General features: G+C 43.9%; 1 protein-coding gene across 7 annotated transcripts in view; it reads right to left on the bottom strand.

The window, feature by feature from the left end:
• The window catches only part of Osbpl3 (oxysterol binding protein like 3), a 167788-nt gene that overhangs the window by 38005 nt on the left and 110128 nt on the right, over positions 1-19655 (bottom strand). For 6 of the 7 annotated variants that reach the window (XM_035448775.1, XM_027429607.2, XM_035448777.1 and 3 more), the window contains 4 exons: positions 19165-19268; positions 18871-18963; positions 17866-18022; positions 7830-7960 (listed from right to left, as the gene is read on the bottom strand). In XM_035448775.1, the coding sequence (XP_035304666.1) occupies positions 7830-7960; positions 17866-18022; positions 18871-18963; positions 19165-19268 (485 nt within the window). The remainder of the gene's footprint in view (positions 1-7829; positions 7961-17865; positions 18023-18870; positions 18964-19164; positions 19269-19655) is intronic. The other variant, XM_027429608.2, reaches the window with a different exon arrangement.

Below are 19655 nucleotides of genomic sequence, written 5' to 3'. Positions count from 1 at the left end.
GTGAATTTGTAAGTACAGCCAGGTGCCAATTATCTTTCTATTCAAGTGTCACAAAAGATTACAATAGAGCTGGAAAATTCCGGTCTCGTAGTGATGTCACAACAGTATAGCATGATGTGACTCATATTTGTGGATGCTGGTATGAATGAGCCTACTGAGTCTAGCTGTTTGACAGTACAGAGGACACGGTTATGCCCAGAGCACAATGCTGACAATAACACACAACCGCTACCAGGCTGTGCAGTTGTTATGCTCTCTATTCAGGATTTTAGATTGCACTCTACTTACATAAGGAAAGCCAGTCAACAGCGAGCCAGCCACAGGCAGGCCATCAGGAGGTGTCCAGGGGAACACACTCCAATCACAAGAGATGAGACTCTACTGCCCAGGAGCACTCGCAGTGGGACAAAAGGTGGAGGCAGGTGACACTTATGCTCTTTGTTGGTTTATAGCAAGAAAATGCAAAGTTGTAAGCATTTCTATAGTGGGTTCTAGCATGGCACCTTGGAGTATAGTCAGCTCTACTGTCTAGGGTGTGTCCACACATTCTACAATACTCACTCACCAGGACGATAACCTGATAATGTTCCTCAATATATCCTAGCAGTCAAGTCCCTCGAGACTGACTTGGAAAATAAAAGGTTTTGTTTTTGTTTTCGTTTTTTGAATCCCACAGAAACAAACCCCATAACCCGGTATGCCTGGTGAGTATGAGTTATCTGTGCCTACTGTTTGTTGATGTCTTCAGTTACTTGGTATTATTTGATCTGTGTTCACAGTTTAAAAAACACTGTCATTGCTTCTGCATTATGTAAGTCTGTCATTTTTCTCTCAAGATATTTTCTTAGTTTTTTTTTTTTAATGTGCCTTCTCATTTTTGAAACATTTTCTCTATTTAAAAAGAAAATCAAATTTAGTTAACATTTCCTTTGAAAAATTTTTACTATTCACCCCCAGCTCAGGAAATCCTTATTCTAGCAGTTTGATAAATATTCAAGTCAATTTTTGTCTCAGCGTTTATATTTAACTTGTATCTTAACATACAAGGGAAGAAAAGTTAAGCTTCTTTTCAAATTGCTTTGAGCTGTGCTAACCTAATTTATTGAAAAATCTGCATTTCCCACTGGATTTTGGTGCCTCTCTTATTCAAGTATTTATTTCTCTTAGAAGGAGAAACACAAAGCCATGTCCATGCCTGAGACGGTCATTCCCCCACCACATTGTCACCCATTCTAGTAGAGGACCTTCCAAGAGACTCTGTCTTCACACTCAGCATGGTTTTCTTCGTTACGCAGAGGTGTGAAACCGTGGTGAAAACAGAACACATACTCTGGCCTCTGTGAGTTGTGAATTTAAATCCCAATTTGTTTTTATAAGCTAGGTTTCTGATGGAAGTTGTTTGACTACTCTGGCCTTTACTTTCCATTTCTAAAATACAAACTACCATCTCCTACTACAAAGAGTCAAGGTGAAGAGTTTGTACAATAATGTCCAGTGTTTGATCCCAACATGAAAAAAAAAAAACAAAGAGAAGAAACCCACATATAAATAAAATAAAGGGATCAAGTACCTCCTCTTAGATTTTAAGTCATAGATTTTTTTTATTTTGCTTTGTTTTGGGGGAGAGCATTATTTATTTTATTTTTGTTTTGGGCTTGATTTCTCTATATAACAGTCTGGCCTTGAACTCACTCTATAGACCAGGCTGGCCTCAAACTCACGGAGATCCACCTGCCTCTGCCTCCCAAGTGCTGGGATTAAAGGTGTGCACTACCACTACCAGGCCAGTTATAGATGTTTTAAATCCTTAAATAGGATTTATTAGTTTGTTTGGAACAGGTCTTGCTACATCTACACAGGCCTAGAACTCACTATCTAACCTTGGATTGGCTTCACGCCGTCCTTTTGTCTGGGTCTTCTGAGTATGGTGATTACACATGTCACCATCATGTTCATTCTTAAATGCCATTTAGATAGAGAAGATATTACTCCCACAGACCACCAGGCCCTTGATTTCTAATCTAAAATAAATAAGATAATCTATAATAACAATACAATTTTGAATACTGCCCTGGTGATATTAAAAGGTCACATTTACGAGTGTCTTGAGTAAGTTGAGGGGGTCATTTCTAAGAAGAAGGGAACTTAGGGGTTCAGTATCCAGGCACAACACTAGCAGTAGCTCATTTGTGCAGCCAAAAGGTGTCAACAGTGGTAAACAGTTGGAAAAAGTGGGTAAACAGTGGAAGGCCAGAAAAGCAGAAGCCCTTGCACTGAACCTATTGTTGGGGACTGTCATTCTGCTGTGTCTGAGAATCCTGGGAGTTACCTACAAACGGTAACTTGGGGGTGCAGGCAAGATGGTTTAGCCTATAAAGGCACCCACCACCAAGCTGCATGCCCTAGATTCAATCTCCAGAACCCACATGGTAGAAGGCGAGAACTGACTCCTGCAAGTTGCTCTGTGACCCCACACATGTCCTGTGGTGCATGTATGTATGTATGTATGTATGTATGTATGTATGTATGTATGTGCATGTTCACATACACATATACACACTAAATAAACAAATGTTTTAAAATTTTTAAGTAACTAAAAATTCAAAGTTAATACACACACACACACACACACACACACACACACACACACACACACGGCGCACATGCATGCACATTCGAGATTTAGGATGTTTTCTCTGTGTGGCCATTCTTAATCATTTCTGCTCCTATTTCCTGAAGGCAACAATGACTTTTCTTTGCTGGGAAAGTTAGCCTTGAGTCACTCAGTTGGGGCGGGGGGGGGGGGAGATAAACCATGGGAAACAGAAACTCTCTGAAAGAGGAAATTAATGAGACAAGCACATAACCAACCTGAATGCTGTGGAAGGCTGTGGTAGCACTCTCCTGAACAGTTCCGAGTGTTTCAGCTTTCTGGTTATGCCTTTTTGAAATTGTTCCCAAAATGTGCATTTTTCTAGACATGGGCTTTGGGTTTTATCTCAAAACACAAACAGCTTGAGTAATACACAGTGGACACTGGGCACAGACTCATAAATGCTTGGCAAAGGTTATCTATTTAATCATAGAACATGTAACTATAATTCATGTGATAATAATATGTATTACAAAAGGTAAGAGTGGCTTGGAAATCAATGTTCGATTGGAGATGCCATGGTGTCTGGCAGCAAGAGACACTCAGTGATGACCAGACATGGCAAAGACTGGGTCCTGTGTCAGCTAATGTGCACACTTGAAAGGGCCTGGCTGGTTATAGGCTCAAGCCTAAAGTGCCAAGGCCCTGGGGGAGGGTGCAGGGCTTGTCTCTGCAGAGGAATTTTATCCTCGGCTACCACCATGCGGGTGAGGCTCTGGCCTGGTGCAGTGGTCCTGTTAGCATGTCTGTGCTGCAAGTAGGGCAGATGACCTGGGTGTCTTGGCCTCAACTCTCTCCATCCTCAGCTGGGGTTCTGTCCACCTTTTTCTTCTTTTATAAATTATATGTGGAGGCAGAGGACCCCTTTGAGAAACTGGTTCTCTCCTTTTGGGGTCCAGTGATCCAACTCAGGTTTCTGGTCTTTGAGGAAAAAGCCTTAACCCACTGATCCATTTCGGTGGCCCTGTGCCCACCTTTGTTGAAGGGAAGGGACAGTGTCTCAACTGCCTGAAACTCACCATGTAGGATGGGCTGGCTGGCAGAGGGCCTGAGTCACCCAGCTGTCTCTACTTCCCTGTCTTAGGATCACGAGAATGAGCCATCACACCTGCATTTTTTACGTAGGTTCTTAGGAGGGTCCTCAGTATTTTATTGACAGCATTACCTCCCCAGCCTGCTTCCTTGTTTTTCATTTTAAATCTAACCTGTTTGTTAGTGGGAAATTTTACACATCTGAGGTAGACATCTGAATACCCAAGACATTTATAAACAGCTGTCACCTTTACTACCCATTCTTATTCCTCGAGGATCACACTATATTTTTCTGAAATTGCTTATTTTAAACACATTCAAAGGACCATTTGGGGCAAAAATCCCAAGTCTTGAAAAAGACTTCGGTGCGTGCGTGTGCATGTGTGCGTGCATGTGTGCATGCGTGTGTGTGTGTGTGTGTGTGTGTGTGTGTGCGCATGCGTGTGTGTGTGTGTGTGTGTGTGTGTGTGTGTGTGTGTGTGTGTGTGTGTGCGCGCGCGCGCGCGCGCACCAGGGGTCTATGGGTTGAACTAGGGTTCAAGAGGCAAATGATCACTAAACTGCTAAACTGTACTGCATCTTTCCCATGTGTGTTAACTGACAACAGATTTTGATTGTAGTGCAGCCCCGTAGATGATAGAGCTGTGATCTAAAAGAGGAAAAAATAAAACAGGAAGAAGGAAGAAGGGGCAGTTATGGTGAAGATTATCATGGCTTCAGTGGAGCACACGAAGCCTGCAAGGAACTGGTCAGTGGGTCACAGAGACTGAGGTTTCTTCAGAAATGACAAGGATAAGCACTTGTCTTTCTGTAGCTCACACTCAGGTAATACACATAGTGAAAGGAATGGCGCTTAGAGGGAATGAGGTACAGACACAAACAGAGGACTCACTGAAGAGGTGACTGAAGAGTGTGCGGGGTGACATCGTGCCAGCAAGATTTTGAAGCCCAAGAACTCAGCCAGAGTGAAGCCGAGAGCTATGCAGCTGGGTAGAGGCTGCTGGTGACAGGTGGCAGTTGCAGAGAATAGTTACCAGACGAGAAACCTACCCACCTCTGCCAGGTTGTCCCCCGACTTGGGAACAGCGGGAGGGTCGAGGAGCAGGGTTTCTGCATGGATTCTGCGTAAGCGTTCTTTAAGATCTGTGTTTTGTGCTAGGGCCTGGAATATGTTAAAAATAGCAGGGCTTTATTAGTAAGTGGGCGGCTCAGGAAAGCGCAGCAGGGGAGTGGGCACAAGCAAATCTAGGAGTGAGGATTCCCCCAGGCAGGACACCCTGGCTCGGGGTGTGTCTGGGCTTTCCCCACTGCTCTCCAACAGGAGGCTGGGAGGTAACAGATGGGTCCATGCTGGTTAATCTCATCTTCAGAGATGCAAAGAGGGTTAGTGCAGCTGCAGAAGGAAGCCATAGACAATATCAGTCAGTATCTTTTCTTCCTGACACGCTGATCTGTGGACCAGCCCCCTGACCCCACCAAACCTAGTGAGTCCCAGATCCACCTGCCCTTTAACAAGATGCCAGTGGACATGGCTCAGTGTGCGTTAATTATCACAGCAGCTGCACTGGACCTTAGAAGTACGCTGGTGACTTGCTCACTTTTGAGAATTAGACCATTTACTTTTCCATAAAAATGAACAAGCAACTTTACCTATACACCATAGTGCTGAGTGTGAGCCATGGATGTAAAAGAAACCACCTAAGACCTCTATTTCCTCCTGGGCTGTCTCACCTCCCATCTCATCCTCTCTGCCAGGCCTGGCTCACAGGAAGAGGAAAATGTACACTTCCTTTGCTGTGCATTATGCTATACGTCTATGGCAGGGGTGGGGGTGGGTCTACTGTCTGGATCTCTACAAGGGCTTCATTCATTTCTTTTCTTATCATCACTATTGAATGTACAGGACATGATCTCACTCTGTAGCCGAGGCTGGACTCTTAACACTTGTCTCAGCCTCCCAGGAGCTGGAATTACAAGGTCACCATGTCTGGCTCTAGTTTTACTTTTCAGTGGCCACAGAGGACATAGGTTATTTTAAGGATCCTTGTATCATTTAAGAAACTCTAAACAAGAACTAGGGTCATGTAACCACATATATTAATCCCTTCGAGACAACACATCACTGTTACAGTGGCTAGAATCTTAGCAAAGCCTAGAAATACCAAATTCAGTACCTGGATATTCATATATCCATTGTAATAGTTTCGTGATTATTCAAAAAAGAAATATTTTGAAGAAACAGGTCTTGGACTAAACCAGAAATCTAAGCCAGAAAGGAAAGAATGGATCACTTTGTTTTATCTTATTTCTAAACTGTTTAATGTGGGTATGGGTGCAAATCTGGCCTGGAAAATGTAGCCCAATGAGTGTAGCCAAGCAGATTAGCAGACGGCTGGACCTTTGTGGGAATAAGGGAGAGGAGGACCACAGGAAGGAACTTTAGAGACCCCCCTTATGTCAGAGGGACCTTCTAAAGGCATCAAGAAAGAAACCATTCAGACAGGAACGGTGAGAATGTGTAGACAGCGAGGAATAAATCAAAGGAAGAGTGGAAGAAACAAAGACCAACCCGGCTGTGCCAGCTTTTCCCCCAGGTCCAAAAGATCTCTCTTTCTCTCCGACCTTAAGAAAGGGACTGGAAAGCCAGGCATGGTGGCGCATGCCTTTAATTCCAGCACTCAGAAGGCATGGACAGGTAGATATCTATAAGTTCATGGCTAGCTTGGACTACAGAGTGAGTTCCATGATAGCCAGGGATGTTATACAAAGAAACCATATTTCAAAAACCCAAAAATAAACAAACAAATAAATAAAGTTTATAAATGGAGACTCTACATATGGAGTGAGCCAATATTTTTTTTAAATTTGTCATTCAAAAATAGCATAATTGGGCACATGACTATAATTTAAGCACATGGGAGGCCGAAGCAGAACCACATGGCTACATGAGATCTAAGCTGGGCTAGATGAGATCCTGTCTCAAAATAAAACAAAACAAAAGATAGGGTAGTTGGAACTGCCACTGAAAGTATCTGCAACATCTACAACAAGCAGTGTGTGCTCCTCGTCAAGGGGCCGTGGTTAACGTTATGTTGTAACACTAGTTAACAGTACACTGATAGCACTACTTTTCTCAGTAGCATGACAAACAGAAACCATGAATGGACTTTTTCCTCCTCAGTCCTTATGTTGGGTTCTGGTCACATGATCCTAAAATTCATCACTCCCACCTGACCCAAAATGCAAGTCAGTGGCGCTTGAGACGGTAATTCCTTGTGTGTATGCTTTCTTCCTCTTCTTAAAGCAGAAATTCCCAAGTACAAGAGAAAAGAGAAAATATGTATGCTGTTCCAAAGGTTCTCTGGCTTCTTGACAGAGGTCAAGGTTAAAGTGCCAGGCACCTGCAGCTACCCAGGTAGCAGAGGACACGGCATATCAATGGAGCCCAGCCATTCTGAGCAAGGGAGTGAAGCAGAGAGAATAACCACGAGCGGCCGTGGCTGTTGAAACTCATCTGAGGCCATGACAGTGGTTTTTCTGTTTGAAGATGCAATGACCGCCTGACAGTCACTTCATGACTCATCTCTCTGAGTCCACGGGAGGAAAAGCTGAAGGTTTTGTATTATTTATTCAAATAAAATATCCTTCACATATTTGGAAGAGCATTAAGTAGGATCAGCACCTTGCCGTGGAGACGGAAAACGTGTATATTGGAAATTTCTCGCTGCCACGTGCTATTTGTTAAGTTGAACTAAACTTACGATGCCCCAGAGCCACAAAATCTCCCAAATGTCAAACTGTGTAAGCATTAGCCAAAAAATGTCTGTAAGACTCCCACACAAACATACACTAAAAGTTTGATAGAAACTGAAAAATTCAGGTAAATTTAAAAAAAAAAATCAAACTCAGAGAATGGAACATTTAGGAAAATCCTACCTACTACGGTTTGGGATTATTTTGAATGCACAAGTCTGAAGAAAGGTTTGAGTATAATTTGGAAAATTTGTTTGGTTTTTCTCCTTGAGATTCAACTCAATCATGAAAATCATCAATTTTCAATGCAGCCATGGAAATGGAAGGTCTTAGTAATTCACAAGGCTGGCCACATTTGCAGACATTTATGAAACAAAGACACACAACTTACAGATGACAGGGCATGCTTCAGACCGACGACCTGAGCAGAAGGAGAAGAGGAGACCTCCAGCTCCATCAGCTGCTTCAGCTTCTCTCTCTCCGCCGATATGCTATTAAAAGCTGACCTTAAAGCGAAGTAAACTACAAAGATAGAATCATTACAAGAAGGAACAAGGAAGAGGCACAATTAAAAAGAACATACAGAAAAGTGTACTTCTTATATTTTTGGTTGTGAGCCTAGCCTTTAACATCTGAGCCATCTCTCCAGCCCAAAAAAAAGTGTATTCCTTACACAAGATTTTAGCAAAGTATCCCGAGTTCAGTAAATACACCTTCTACGTGGATTTTTAAAAACACATTGACTGTGTGGGAGCAAACCCTAATGGAAACTACAGGCTCCAGTGACAACACGTAACAACACGGGTTCTTGAAGGCTACCTTTCCTAACCCTGTGTGGGATGCTCAGAGTGGGAGAGGCCTATGTAGGTGGCAAGGGACACACAGGGAAATTGTGTGGCTCAATTTTGCTGTGGACTTAAAAACTCCTTGGGAAAATATAATCTATTAGCATTTACATACACTTGTCAATCCCAAGGCTTGTGCCTGCTAAGGCATTCCATGATTTTAGGATGTAGAGGTTGAAAACCAGCAGTATTCAGTTGTATGTCCTTAAAGGCTACGGACAATTAAGAACAAGGCTTGCTGGCTATAAGTGAATTCTATCACTACATTAGAAAAATGAGACCATAACTCAACCAGGTGGTAAAAATCAACTAGCAGTGCGAGGCAGGCAAACACTGGGTACCTCTATCTACAATGCCTTGGAAAAGTCACACTATGTTAAAGGCCAGTCCGGGATAAGCAATCTGGAATTGATCATGAGGGAAACACAGACAACTGAACATCCTGTTTTTAAAAACTGGCTTGAACTCTTCAAAGGCAACAAGGTATCAACTTTATAAAAAACTGGCCCCAATTAAACTGTGCTAAAAAGTCAAGACAATGAATCACAGTGTGTACCCATGGGGCCGATCCTGTACCCAAAGGAGAACAACACTAAAAGACATTTTCCACAGTTGACATCGTGAATGGGAGACCGAAGTGTCATTTCCCAGTGACATGTCCTGAGTTAGAAAACTACCATTGCTGAGTATATAAAGTATAAAGCCTCGAAGAATGCATAATGATACAGGAATCCTATTCTCGAAAATTTCAGAAAATAAAAGCATGTATGTAGAAAGAACTGCCAAGAAATAACTGTAGTAAAGTGAAAGAAAAAAAAAAACTATGCAGGGTTTCTGGGAGTTCTTTGTTCTCCTCTTGTAGCATTTCTGTAAGGTCAAAATGATCTTAAATGATGTGTCGCCCTTATCTCTTCCTAGTTTCTCCGGCTGCACTAGAACCCTAACCTCTGATTTTGGCATTCGGACACTCTGCTCACTTTAGGGAGCTTTCAGGTTCAGTGAGAACCTAGAACCAGCAATCTCTTAAATGCCCAAACTAGAGCTTTCAAAATGAGTTGTAGGGATGGTTCAGTGGGCAAAGTGCTTGTCATGCAAGCATGAGGACCTGAGTTCGAGTCCCCAGAACTCATGGAAATCTATGTAGCCCTGTACTCTTCAATCCCCATGCTCCAACAGTGAGATGGGAGCTGGGAATAGGAGTATCTCTGGAAGCTTGGATAGACTGGCCGACAGCAGGACTCAACAAAGAAACCTTCTCAAACAGAAGTGAGGACTGACACCAAGGTTGTCCTCTCCCCCTCCCCCAAGGGGAGCTGTGGCATGCACACAAACTCATACACACAAACATGCACACTTACACCGGCATGTACATACACCCCCCCCCCACACACACACACAGAGAGAGAGAGAGAGAGAGAGAGAGAGAGAGAGAGAGAGAGAGAGAGAGAGAAACACAGGAATGGGTATGACAAATATCTATTGGGTTGTGATCACATAGGGTGAAGAAACTTCCTAAGGTTATGGGATCATAGAGACCACACTAGATATTATCTTTCCATTCTCTTCCATTATAGTTTGTCACAGAAGGGCAAGAAGGAAGGGATTGTGACAGGCTTCTCCAGTGACCTGGTATTTTATTAAATTTCACAGGCTTGCATTTTCAGAGGTATTGTTATCCAAGAATGGCCTATTCAATAACAGAAACTAAATACCTACTACCGACTTGTTCCCTTCATTTACCAGTGAGAAGGAAGACTGCCCATTGTCTCTATATGCTGTTGCTGGCTGTCTGGAGCACTTAGTGACAGATCCAGAGATTCCTCATAATTTCCTAATGCAAACAAGCAATTCTCTCTCTCTCTCTCTCTCTCTCTCTCTCTCTCTCTCTCTCTCTCTCTCACACACACACACACACACACACACACACACAAACTTATAAGCTATGGTGCTGCTTCTAAGACCAGAGGGTAGGGGCCCATTACTTATTCATTCTATAACCTTGGAAAAGTATCTGATGAGCCTGAAGCCTAAATGAAGCCTGAAGCCTGCTAGCATTTACTCTATAGCCTGTAATAAGGATTAAGTAGGACAATGCATACAAAGTCCTTAATCTAATGCACAAATGCAATGCATAATGGATGTTACCAAAGGATAATGGTCATGATGATGAAAAAGATGCATGAGAGTGAAAGTGGTACCTACACTCTCTTGGAATCTGGGCAGCAGGAGTAGTGTGATACTTAGCTCTATCAGGATGGTGATTATCAATAAATGCACATACAGCAGAGAGTATATGAATGAGGACTGACCAGAGCTCGCTGAGCCAAAGAGTAGCAGCCTTGGGAGGAGGATAACAGGCCACACAGGTTCCTCACTGCATTTTATGCCTGGTTAGACATCTGCCCTCAGGCCCCCAGGATACTGTCCTAGTGGGTCTCTGAAGAGTCTTCCTTTCCATGGACACATTTATTCCTACAAATACCATGAGCATGCACCTGGCTGGCTCTGCTTTCCCAGCTCAACTGTTCTGCCTTCCAGATGCCCTGCTGCCAGGAGAGACTTTCCACCAGACTAGACAGTTCCTGTTTATGCTTTTTAAAGGACAGAATGGGCACTATCTGTTTCATAGTGTGCAGCTAGGAAGGCTAACAATAGAGCTCACGGAGAGTGCTTGGCCAGCAAGAGCAAAGCTCTAGGTTCAGTTGCCAGCTCCCTTATCTTCAGGAAAAAGAATATATATCTAAGACTACAGTGAGCATAAATAAACAAAAAGAAACCCATACAGTCATATTTCATTGTCAGATATAAAAAAAACTCTGCCTCAATCACCTGAAAAAAGGATTAGAAAACCAGATCCCCTAAATGCATACGTGATAACTAAATGTGTGTGTGTATCTGTGTGTGTGTGTGTGTGTGTGTGTGTGTGTGTGTGTGTGTGTTTTGAAACAGGTTCTCAGGTTCTCACCATATAGCCCAAGTTGGCCTCAAATGTGTCTTCCTCCAGACGCAGGCTCTCAAATGTAGAGATTACCAGTGTGTCCTACCACACTTGGTTGAATTTCTGAAATAGCCCTAGACCCACCCAGAAGATATTAAAGTGGTCACTCTTGGCCAACTTATAAGTCATTCCCAGAGCAGTGACTAGATGTCAGGAGATCATAATTACATCGTGGGAGGCTGTGCTGGCTAGTCTACATCAACTTCACACAAACCAGAGCTATTTGAAAGTAGGGAACCTCAACTGAGGAAATGCCTCTGGCTGTAAGCCATTTTCTTAATTAGTTATTAATGGGAGAGGGCCCAGCCCATTGTGGGTGGGGCCACCCCAGGGTTGGTAATCCTAGGTTCTATAAGAAAGCAGGTTGAGCAAGCCAGGGTGAGCAAGCCAGTATGCAGCACCCTCCATGGCCTCTGCATCAGCTCCTGCCTCCAGGATCCTGCCCTGTTTGAGTTCCTGTCCTGACTTCCTTCAGTGATGAACAGTGCTGTGGAAGTGTAAGCTAAATAAACCCTTTCCTCCCCAACTCCCTTTTTGGTCATGGTGTTTCATTGCAGCAGTAGAAACCGTGACTAAGACAGTGACCTTGGCTCACAAAGTTTAGAGGAATTTCCTACGTCAGGAGTGTGTTTTTACTTATTTCTAATGTCATCCTAAATTTACTAGAGAATAAAAAGCTTAAAAAAAGATTTCTAAGTGAGTGTATTGTACCTGTGGATACATTATCATAAACAAAGGAGTCAAGATACACAGAGCCACAGAGAACCTCAAAAATCATCCAAGCCACCCACCCCAGAGCATGGCCCACCCTCTCCAGGCCTCAAACACTTGCCAAATGGTCTTTAGTCCATGCTAACCAAGCCCCATCTGCAGTCACAGTGCTCTGAGACCTGCTGTGGCTATGCAATGCTTGCCCCAGTCTCTTTACACTGTCCAACACAGCTGCTTGCCTTCATGGGAAGTCAAATATCAGAAGGTAGTCACAGAATCTGCTTTAAAGTCTCTTCCTCGCCCTGTCCTGAGCCCTGCTGGACTATGACAGTGGGACACAGATTGGGCTCTTTTGGAGAGAGGGATTCAGGATCTTGCCAGGTTGGCCTGGTCTGAAGCCCACAGTCCTCCTGCCTCATCTTCCTGAGTCCTGGGATCCCAGGTAGCTATCCATACCTGACCTGGAGAAGAAGCTTTTGACTGTCTGAACCCTTCAGCTCCAGCTGCAGAACAGACACAGTAGGTTTTGCTCATTTGACTCTTGGCCCTTCCTTTGCTTTTGCTTCAGGTTCCCATTGCCACATTAGGTTGAAGAGGCCCTGAGAGCTTTGGACTGGGAAGCCGTACATGGATCATGAGCTGGAGTCTCCTCTGCCCATGCGCCCTCCTTAGCAGTTTCTTCACTTCAGGAGAGACCACACTTATCAACAGCACCGCAACGTGTGGTACAGAGGGAAGACCATGGGTAGTAAGGCAAATGTGAATTCAATTCAGTTTCTGATGCCTTGCTATGGTTTAGACTTTGGAGGAATCATCCATTTCCAAACCTAAATGGACTGAGTATGTGGGGAACTCTGGTATCTAGAGAGCTTTAAGGAAACAATGAGAAAGCACTTGAGAACACACAGGACCCAAAACAGTAGGATTCCATTTCTCCTTCCTTTCATTCTTGCGTGTGTGTGTGTGTGTGTGTGTGTGTGTGTGTGTTAGAGAGAGAGAGAGAGAGAGAGAGAGAGAGAGAACATGCATGTTCAAAGAAGCATTCTTTTCTGCTTTTTTTTTTTTTTTTTGAGGAGGTGCAAGGGCAGGGTCTCTCAACGGATCTGGACTCTGAGGTTTTGTTTTCTCTGCTGGGAACTTTCCCACTAGGTTGGAAGTCAGCAAGCTCAGAGAGCCTCCTGTCTCTGTCCACCTCTGTGCTGGGGTTACTTGAGATCACGCCCAGCATCTATGTGGTTATCAAGCCCAGGTCTATGTGGTCCTGGGATCTGAACATGGTCCTTGTGCTTGAGCAGGAAATGCACTTTACCACGGAGTGAGCCATCTCTCCAGCCCTTCTTTCTTTTAATGGGAACCTTCGAAAGAGTAACATTCCTAAACTCTTGGGGATGATTTGGTGATCTTTAATCTGCCTCTTTTAAGTTTCAACTCTTGCATGGTGCCCATAGCCGTAAAATACTTTCTGATCGGTAAGATTAGGAGGCGTGGCCTTGTTGAGGGGGTGTGGCCTATCACTGAGGGCTGCTAAGTAGGCTCTGTGCTGGGTGATGGTGGATAAGATGTTAAGCTCTCAGCTACTGGTCCAGTGCCAGGCCTGCTTGTCTGCTGCCATGCTCCCAGCAATGGACCAATGGGGGAATTTCACAAATAACACTGAAAATCAAAGCTTAACAAAGCTGACAGTTTCCTTGCTTCAGGCCTTTTCAGAGATTTTCCCACCTAAAGTTCCACATGTAAAACCAAAACAGCCACAGTCAGCAGCATTTTCCAGTGTTTTTAAGCACAAAATTGGTTTTGACTTTTTAGCCCATCTTGTGAATTAAGAATCCCATAAAATACATTTTTGAGAAATGTAAAAGCTAATATATGCAACAAAAATTGTGACTTTAAGGATATTCATTCCACTTCCTTATATGTGTGTTGATATGTAGAAAGCCAGAAACATGAACCACGAGGAAGATCTCAATGAATGCCTAAAAATGAGTGTACAGAAGAACTTTTACATCTGGGATGGGTATCTGCTGGCTGCCTATCACGTGATCTACAAAAGCCTAACTCAGATGTTTGTGCCATGTTGAATGGTACATTACATGACATCCACAGAATTCTTGACTTTAGTTCAGCTGCTACAAAGTAACAGTCCAGAGACCCCTGATGCAGTCAAAGGACAACAGACAGTATCTGTAACCAATCAAGACTCACATAGGGAGAAAGGCCACCATAGCTGAGTCTGAATGGACAGATAAATGAAAGGCCACAAGGCGCTAGGACTCAGGGCAAATCTGTGTGTGGTCTTTGTTCCGTGAGGCCCCTCTAGTGGTGCAGGAGAGGTGAGAGGGGACTGAATAAATGCAAGTAGAACTGAAAGCCATGGGAAGGGAGAAGAGCTGGCTAGGCTCCTATAAACCCAAGGGACTCTGGCTGTGGCTGAACAGTACACCTGGCCTGTTCCCAGAGCACAAACCTTGACCTCAGTGATGTAAGTGGCAACTCTACCGCCTGCTGGTTTCACAAAGACCCCACAGCACAGCTGGCGTGGGGGAGATTACAGACAGGGAGACCACTGCAGGAAGCCAGGATCAATGGGTACACTCAGGGTGGATGGCAACCTCTAACTGGCTGACAAGCCGTTTCAACAGTGTAGGTAAGACCTAGACATCTCCCCATGGGAGAAGGGCACTGTCTCCTCAGGTTTAAATAGGCAGTTCATGTTATTAAAAGGTAATGATGGTTTAAAGACACCTCCTCCCACAAATCCTAAAATGTCGTCCTCATTGCAAGGACCTTCTAAAGAATGCCCATGAGGCACTTGGAGAGCTGGGAAGGACCAGCCAGGCAACACCTCAGCTCTCATAGACATGGGACAGCATGTTACAGAGATGCACATGGTGGCCAGCAAAGGAGTCTGAGGGAGGAGGCTGTCACAAGCATGATGCGGCTGCCCTATAACCCAACTCATAAAGCAAATGGATTTTAGATTCGTCAGGTGAGAGACAGAAAGAGTACAGATATGAAGCAGGGAATATTCTCTGCAGGAATCAATAATAATAAGAGGAAGAAAAGTCTGGAGCACAGAGAGGAAGGCACTAGTGGGAATGCCCCTTGAAATGCTCTAATCCATCTTCTCTTTAACAATAATAATAATAAATGAATGCTGAAAAGAAACATTGGCAGAGGGGAGCTAGCAACACTCAGAACTTCAGTTTCTGCCACTAAAATAACGCTCTGCACATCCTAGATATTTTAGTAAACTCACATAAGCCAGGAACATATTTATTATTTCTAAAAAATGACATTCTACCTATATACTGTTTCGTAACCTTATTACATTTTGGGTTGTTTTTTTTTTTTAAACATTTGACCTCCTATCCTTATGGATAGACAAGGAGTACATCCTGGCCTGGACCAGGCTGTAATTCAGCCTCGGGCTTGTTGTCATGTGACCCTTGGGTAGCTTTGCTAGGCTCTGGTTTTCATGCAGGTAGTGAAGACTTCATTCCCTACCCAAGTTTCTGCTAGAACGGAATGAAATGTTGCATCTAAAACATTCAGCAAACACCTGACACAACACCTTGGTGCTCGGTGTGAGACGCTATTACTATGCTAAATAACCCACTATGTGATCACATTATATTAAAAAGTACAATCCCCTCTTGTCAGACACTTGAGTTATTTCTAAATAGACACTCTACCCACTGAACCATACACAACCCCAGTCATGGTTATTTGTAGTTCTTACTTTGAGATTGTTATGGACAGGAAGGAATTGACAAGCAGTACAGAAGTGCCCTGTGCCCAGTTCCTCCCCATGGTAACATTCTACTCACTAACAGTATAAACCCAGGACAGAGATGTTAGGGTAATGGAGTGTGCTCAGATTTCTTCACTTACATGCACTCAGTTTTACATATGTTATGGTTATAGGTCAATGTGATCTGGTCACATTGGCAAATTCCTATAACTACTGCCTCAAGCAGAATGCAAAACTGCCCATCAGCACAAAGGTCCCTTTATAATCACATCCAAACTCCTCATCCCCCCAAACTGTCCCTAAACTCTGAAATCTACTAATTTCATCTTTCATTTTATACCATTTACAAAGTGAAGCCATAGAGGTTGTAAACTTTAGAAATCAGTTGTTTTCATTCTGCTAATGTCCTTGAACACACACTCTCTCTCTCTCTCTCTCTCTCTCTCTCTCTCTCTCTCTCTCTATATATATATATATATATATATATATATATATTAATGGTTTGTTCCAGTTTATTGCTGAGTAGTATTCCATTGCATGAATACCACCATGTATTTAACTGTTCTTCTATTGAAGAACTTGAGTTGTTTCTAGGATTTGGCCAATACAAATAAATCTGCTAGTAATATTTTGGTACTATGGTGCTAACATGCAGGTTCTACCACTGAGGCACAGCACAGATGTCCCTAAACATCTGTGCATAGTTGTCCCCATAACTGTCTTCACTTCTTTGGGTTAAATGCTTGGGAGCACTGGTGTTGGGTTTTAATGAAGGCATGCATTTAGTGTTAGGCCACTTTCCAGAATGCAGCACCATCTTCCATGGCCACCAGTCATGGATGAGAGAACCTGTCCCTAAGAATCATGACTCCATTAAAAGAGTCCCTTCAAACAGTGGACAGGGAGGCCTCTGTGCAGCACCCCTGATCTTTCTGTCATGGCTAACAACATCAAACACATATTTCTATGTGTTGATAGGAGGACTAATGCTGCAGTAGGTATCTTTACATAGATACATTTTTAGTAATTCCTATAAATGGATTCTTCCAAGAGGAACTGTTAGTCAGGGTTGTAAACAGGTGGAATAAATGCTACATTAATCCCCAAAGTAACCAACTGATAATCTACACCAGCATATGAACGCTCCAATTGTAAAGTACCGTAGACCCGCCATGTCATAGTCTCTAATACATGCTAAGGCATCTTTAGATACTTAAGCACCTGTACATGTGAGACCTGGCACACAGCTGCTGTCCTGTTTTGTTTAGGGGGCAATGACAATGACAAATGCCTGTGCTCAAAATAGATGCAACCTTTAGAAACACTTTCAGCCTTCAGTTGGTTGAATCCTTGAGTCCTGTCATCTAGATCCCAGACCCTCACTGTCTCTTCCGAGAGATCATAAAGAAAATCTTGGCAGCAACATCTACACTACCAAAGGGATAAGTAAAAAGGAGGCTATGAACACCTTATTGGAGCAGAACACGAACCAACTGAGACAGTTTCTGTAAGGATGCCCCAGTCATGCACTGGACATGTGAACGAGAAATCCCAGGAGGAAGCTGTACCTGCAGAGACGGGCTGACTGGTTAGAACTGCAGAGTCATACAGAGACTGGAATGATGCAGGCCTGGAGGCAAAGTCTCCTATCTTAGGGTAATTCTCGCCCTCTCGGACATGTCTTTGCCAACCTTTGTGTCAGAACTAACATCTTGTTACTAACAGATTAAAAAACAACAAGCAAACATACAAAAAAACTTTTAGAATTCAGAATTAATCAACTTAAAAAACCACACTTTTCTACCAACCCACAAGCTAGGAATGCCATCAGAAAGCATCCTGGGCCTATGGAAAAAATCTCTCTCTGATACCACCGCTCTGGTGCATCCCCCAATGTATTTTAAACTTGCCTTGATTTATGACTTTCTTGTTCTATAAAACTTCATAAACTGCTTCCACTCCGGAAGAGGGAATTTGGGGTAACCTAGATATGTGTTCCTGGGCCATGATCACTCAAAATTGACTCCAGAATAAACTATTATTCTCTTAAAGATGATAGCTATAGTTTGGTGTTGACAGACAGTTCCATCAAGTACTTTAGGAAGAAGGAGATCTCATTTACCTTTGTGGGCAACATGGCACAGGTCTTCCTGCATCTTGGAGAACTCGGATGAGGCTTCAGAACCATCTGAGTAACACTTCTCTTCGCCAAGGTCCAGTGTTGACAAATTAGGATTAGAAGAGTGTAGTCTCACTGGGCCAGCAAAAGGTTTAGGGACCTAAAGAGACCACAAAGGGAGAAGTTCACAGCAGAGCCTCCATGACTGGAACTGATTAAGGGGGCATCTTAGAGGTGCATCTTGCCACCGAGGGATAACTTCGAAGAAAAATTAATGAAAACCTGGGAAGATGCTTTTCATGGCCCCTGTATCCTATAAACTACAATTGGGCAGGAAATCACATGCTGTCTCAGAGATTATGAGAGCTTTAGAGTCATGGGCTGCAATGACAGTGAATGTCACTACATAACCAGGCTGTCAGAGAAAATCAGTTCCTGGATTGTTTTCTTTGCTTGCACCTGGAGCGTCTAGAAAACAAACCCTCGGCTCACATTTGCACGCATAATGTTCTTTGCTCTGAAAGCATCTAAGTTTGGCCCTAGAGGGGGCGCTGAGAGTTTGAAGAAAAGTGGCAAAGGGCCTGCAGGACAGAGGCTCAGGCCTGTGGACTCTAAGAGAAGGTAGGTCCACTCTGAGAGATGACAGCAACACAAGTAGGTCAGAGTATTGGGCCACAGCAGCCACCAGGCAAGGCACACACTAGAGCAAGGAGTATCATAGACAAGCTAAGATGTTAAAGAAGGAAAGACCCCAAATCCTCATGACAGGGGCAGTCCCTCCAATGCCAAGACATTGGTCCCCAGGAAAATTTCTCCTGCCTTAGTGTCCTCACGGCCTTATTCCTGTAACCAGAGGGTCTTAGTAACAGGAGTTGACTCTCCTGACAGGGGACAGAGATCAACTCCAGAACTTCCACTTTTCTGTCCTATTTGAATCAGGAGCCCCTGTACATGGTGTTCAGTGTGGCACCGTGAGGAAAGCAAGCCTGGTGGAGAAGCAAAGGTTACCTGCAGGGTTCCTTTAGCATCTTTGCCAATAGCTCTGGACCGCCACCTCCTGTGTGATCGCTTTTCCTTTTTGGGACTTTCAAAAGCTCCACCCTTCATTTCAAAACAGGAAAGAGAGTACAGACAGTAAGGTCCACCAAAACTGCAGGGACAAATGCACAGGGAAGCGACCAAAGCCATCCCCTTGAGTTTGGCTAAAGCAACCGGATGGACAACATCCCACTGTTAGTTAAATGCAGGGGACAGGAGAGGAAGTAGAAGGCAGAAGGTGAACAGAAGAATGGGTAAGCCAACCTGGATGGCATTGATGGCTGGCGCTGAGTATGTCCGGTGTAGGACGTCCATGCTTTGTAAGAGCTGGCTCATTTCCAGCAGATAGGCGTGGCAGTGTGCCAGGTCTGTGGGAGGAAGAGCAGATGTTCACAACTGTCCACTAGCACCAGGGAGTACCAGGCTGTGTATTTCCATATTTGATTTTCCCCACACAGGAAAGGCCATAGATGATAGTGGTTTATGACATGGCTCTCGGCTGCCTTGACTTAAATCCACTTGGTAAACTGTGGCACGGGGTCTCTGTGCCTCAGTTTGCTCATAGGGAAACAGGGATGATTACACATGTAGCCATAGGGCTGAGAGTGAAATGATTTGATGTTTGCAGAATGCTCAGCCGTGGCCTACAGCAGCAACTGAAAACAGCGGTCGCTCCCACACCCCAGCAGCAGCATTCCTAATCCAGCAGCCATGGCTCGAAGCTGTACTGGTATCTGGGGACCTGCCTCAGGACA

The sequence above is a fragment of the Cricetulus griseus genome, chromosome 8, assembly GCF_003668045.3.
Source record: "Cricetulus griseus strain 17A/GY chromosome 8, alternate assembly CriGri-PICRH-1.0, whole genome shotgun sequence".
Lineage (NCBI taxonomy): Eukaryota > Metazoa > Chordata > Mammalia > Rodentia > Cricetidae > Cricetulus > Cricetulus griseus.
The sequence above is the reverse complement of the archived record's forward strand: the minus strand, read 5'-3'. Positions and strand labels throughout refer to the sequence as shown.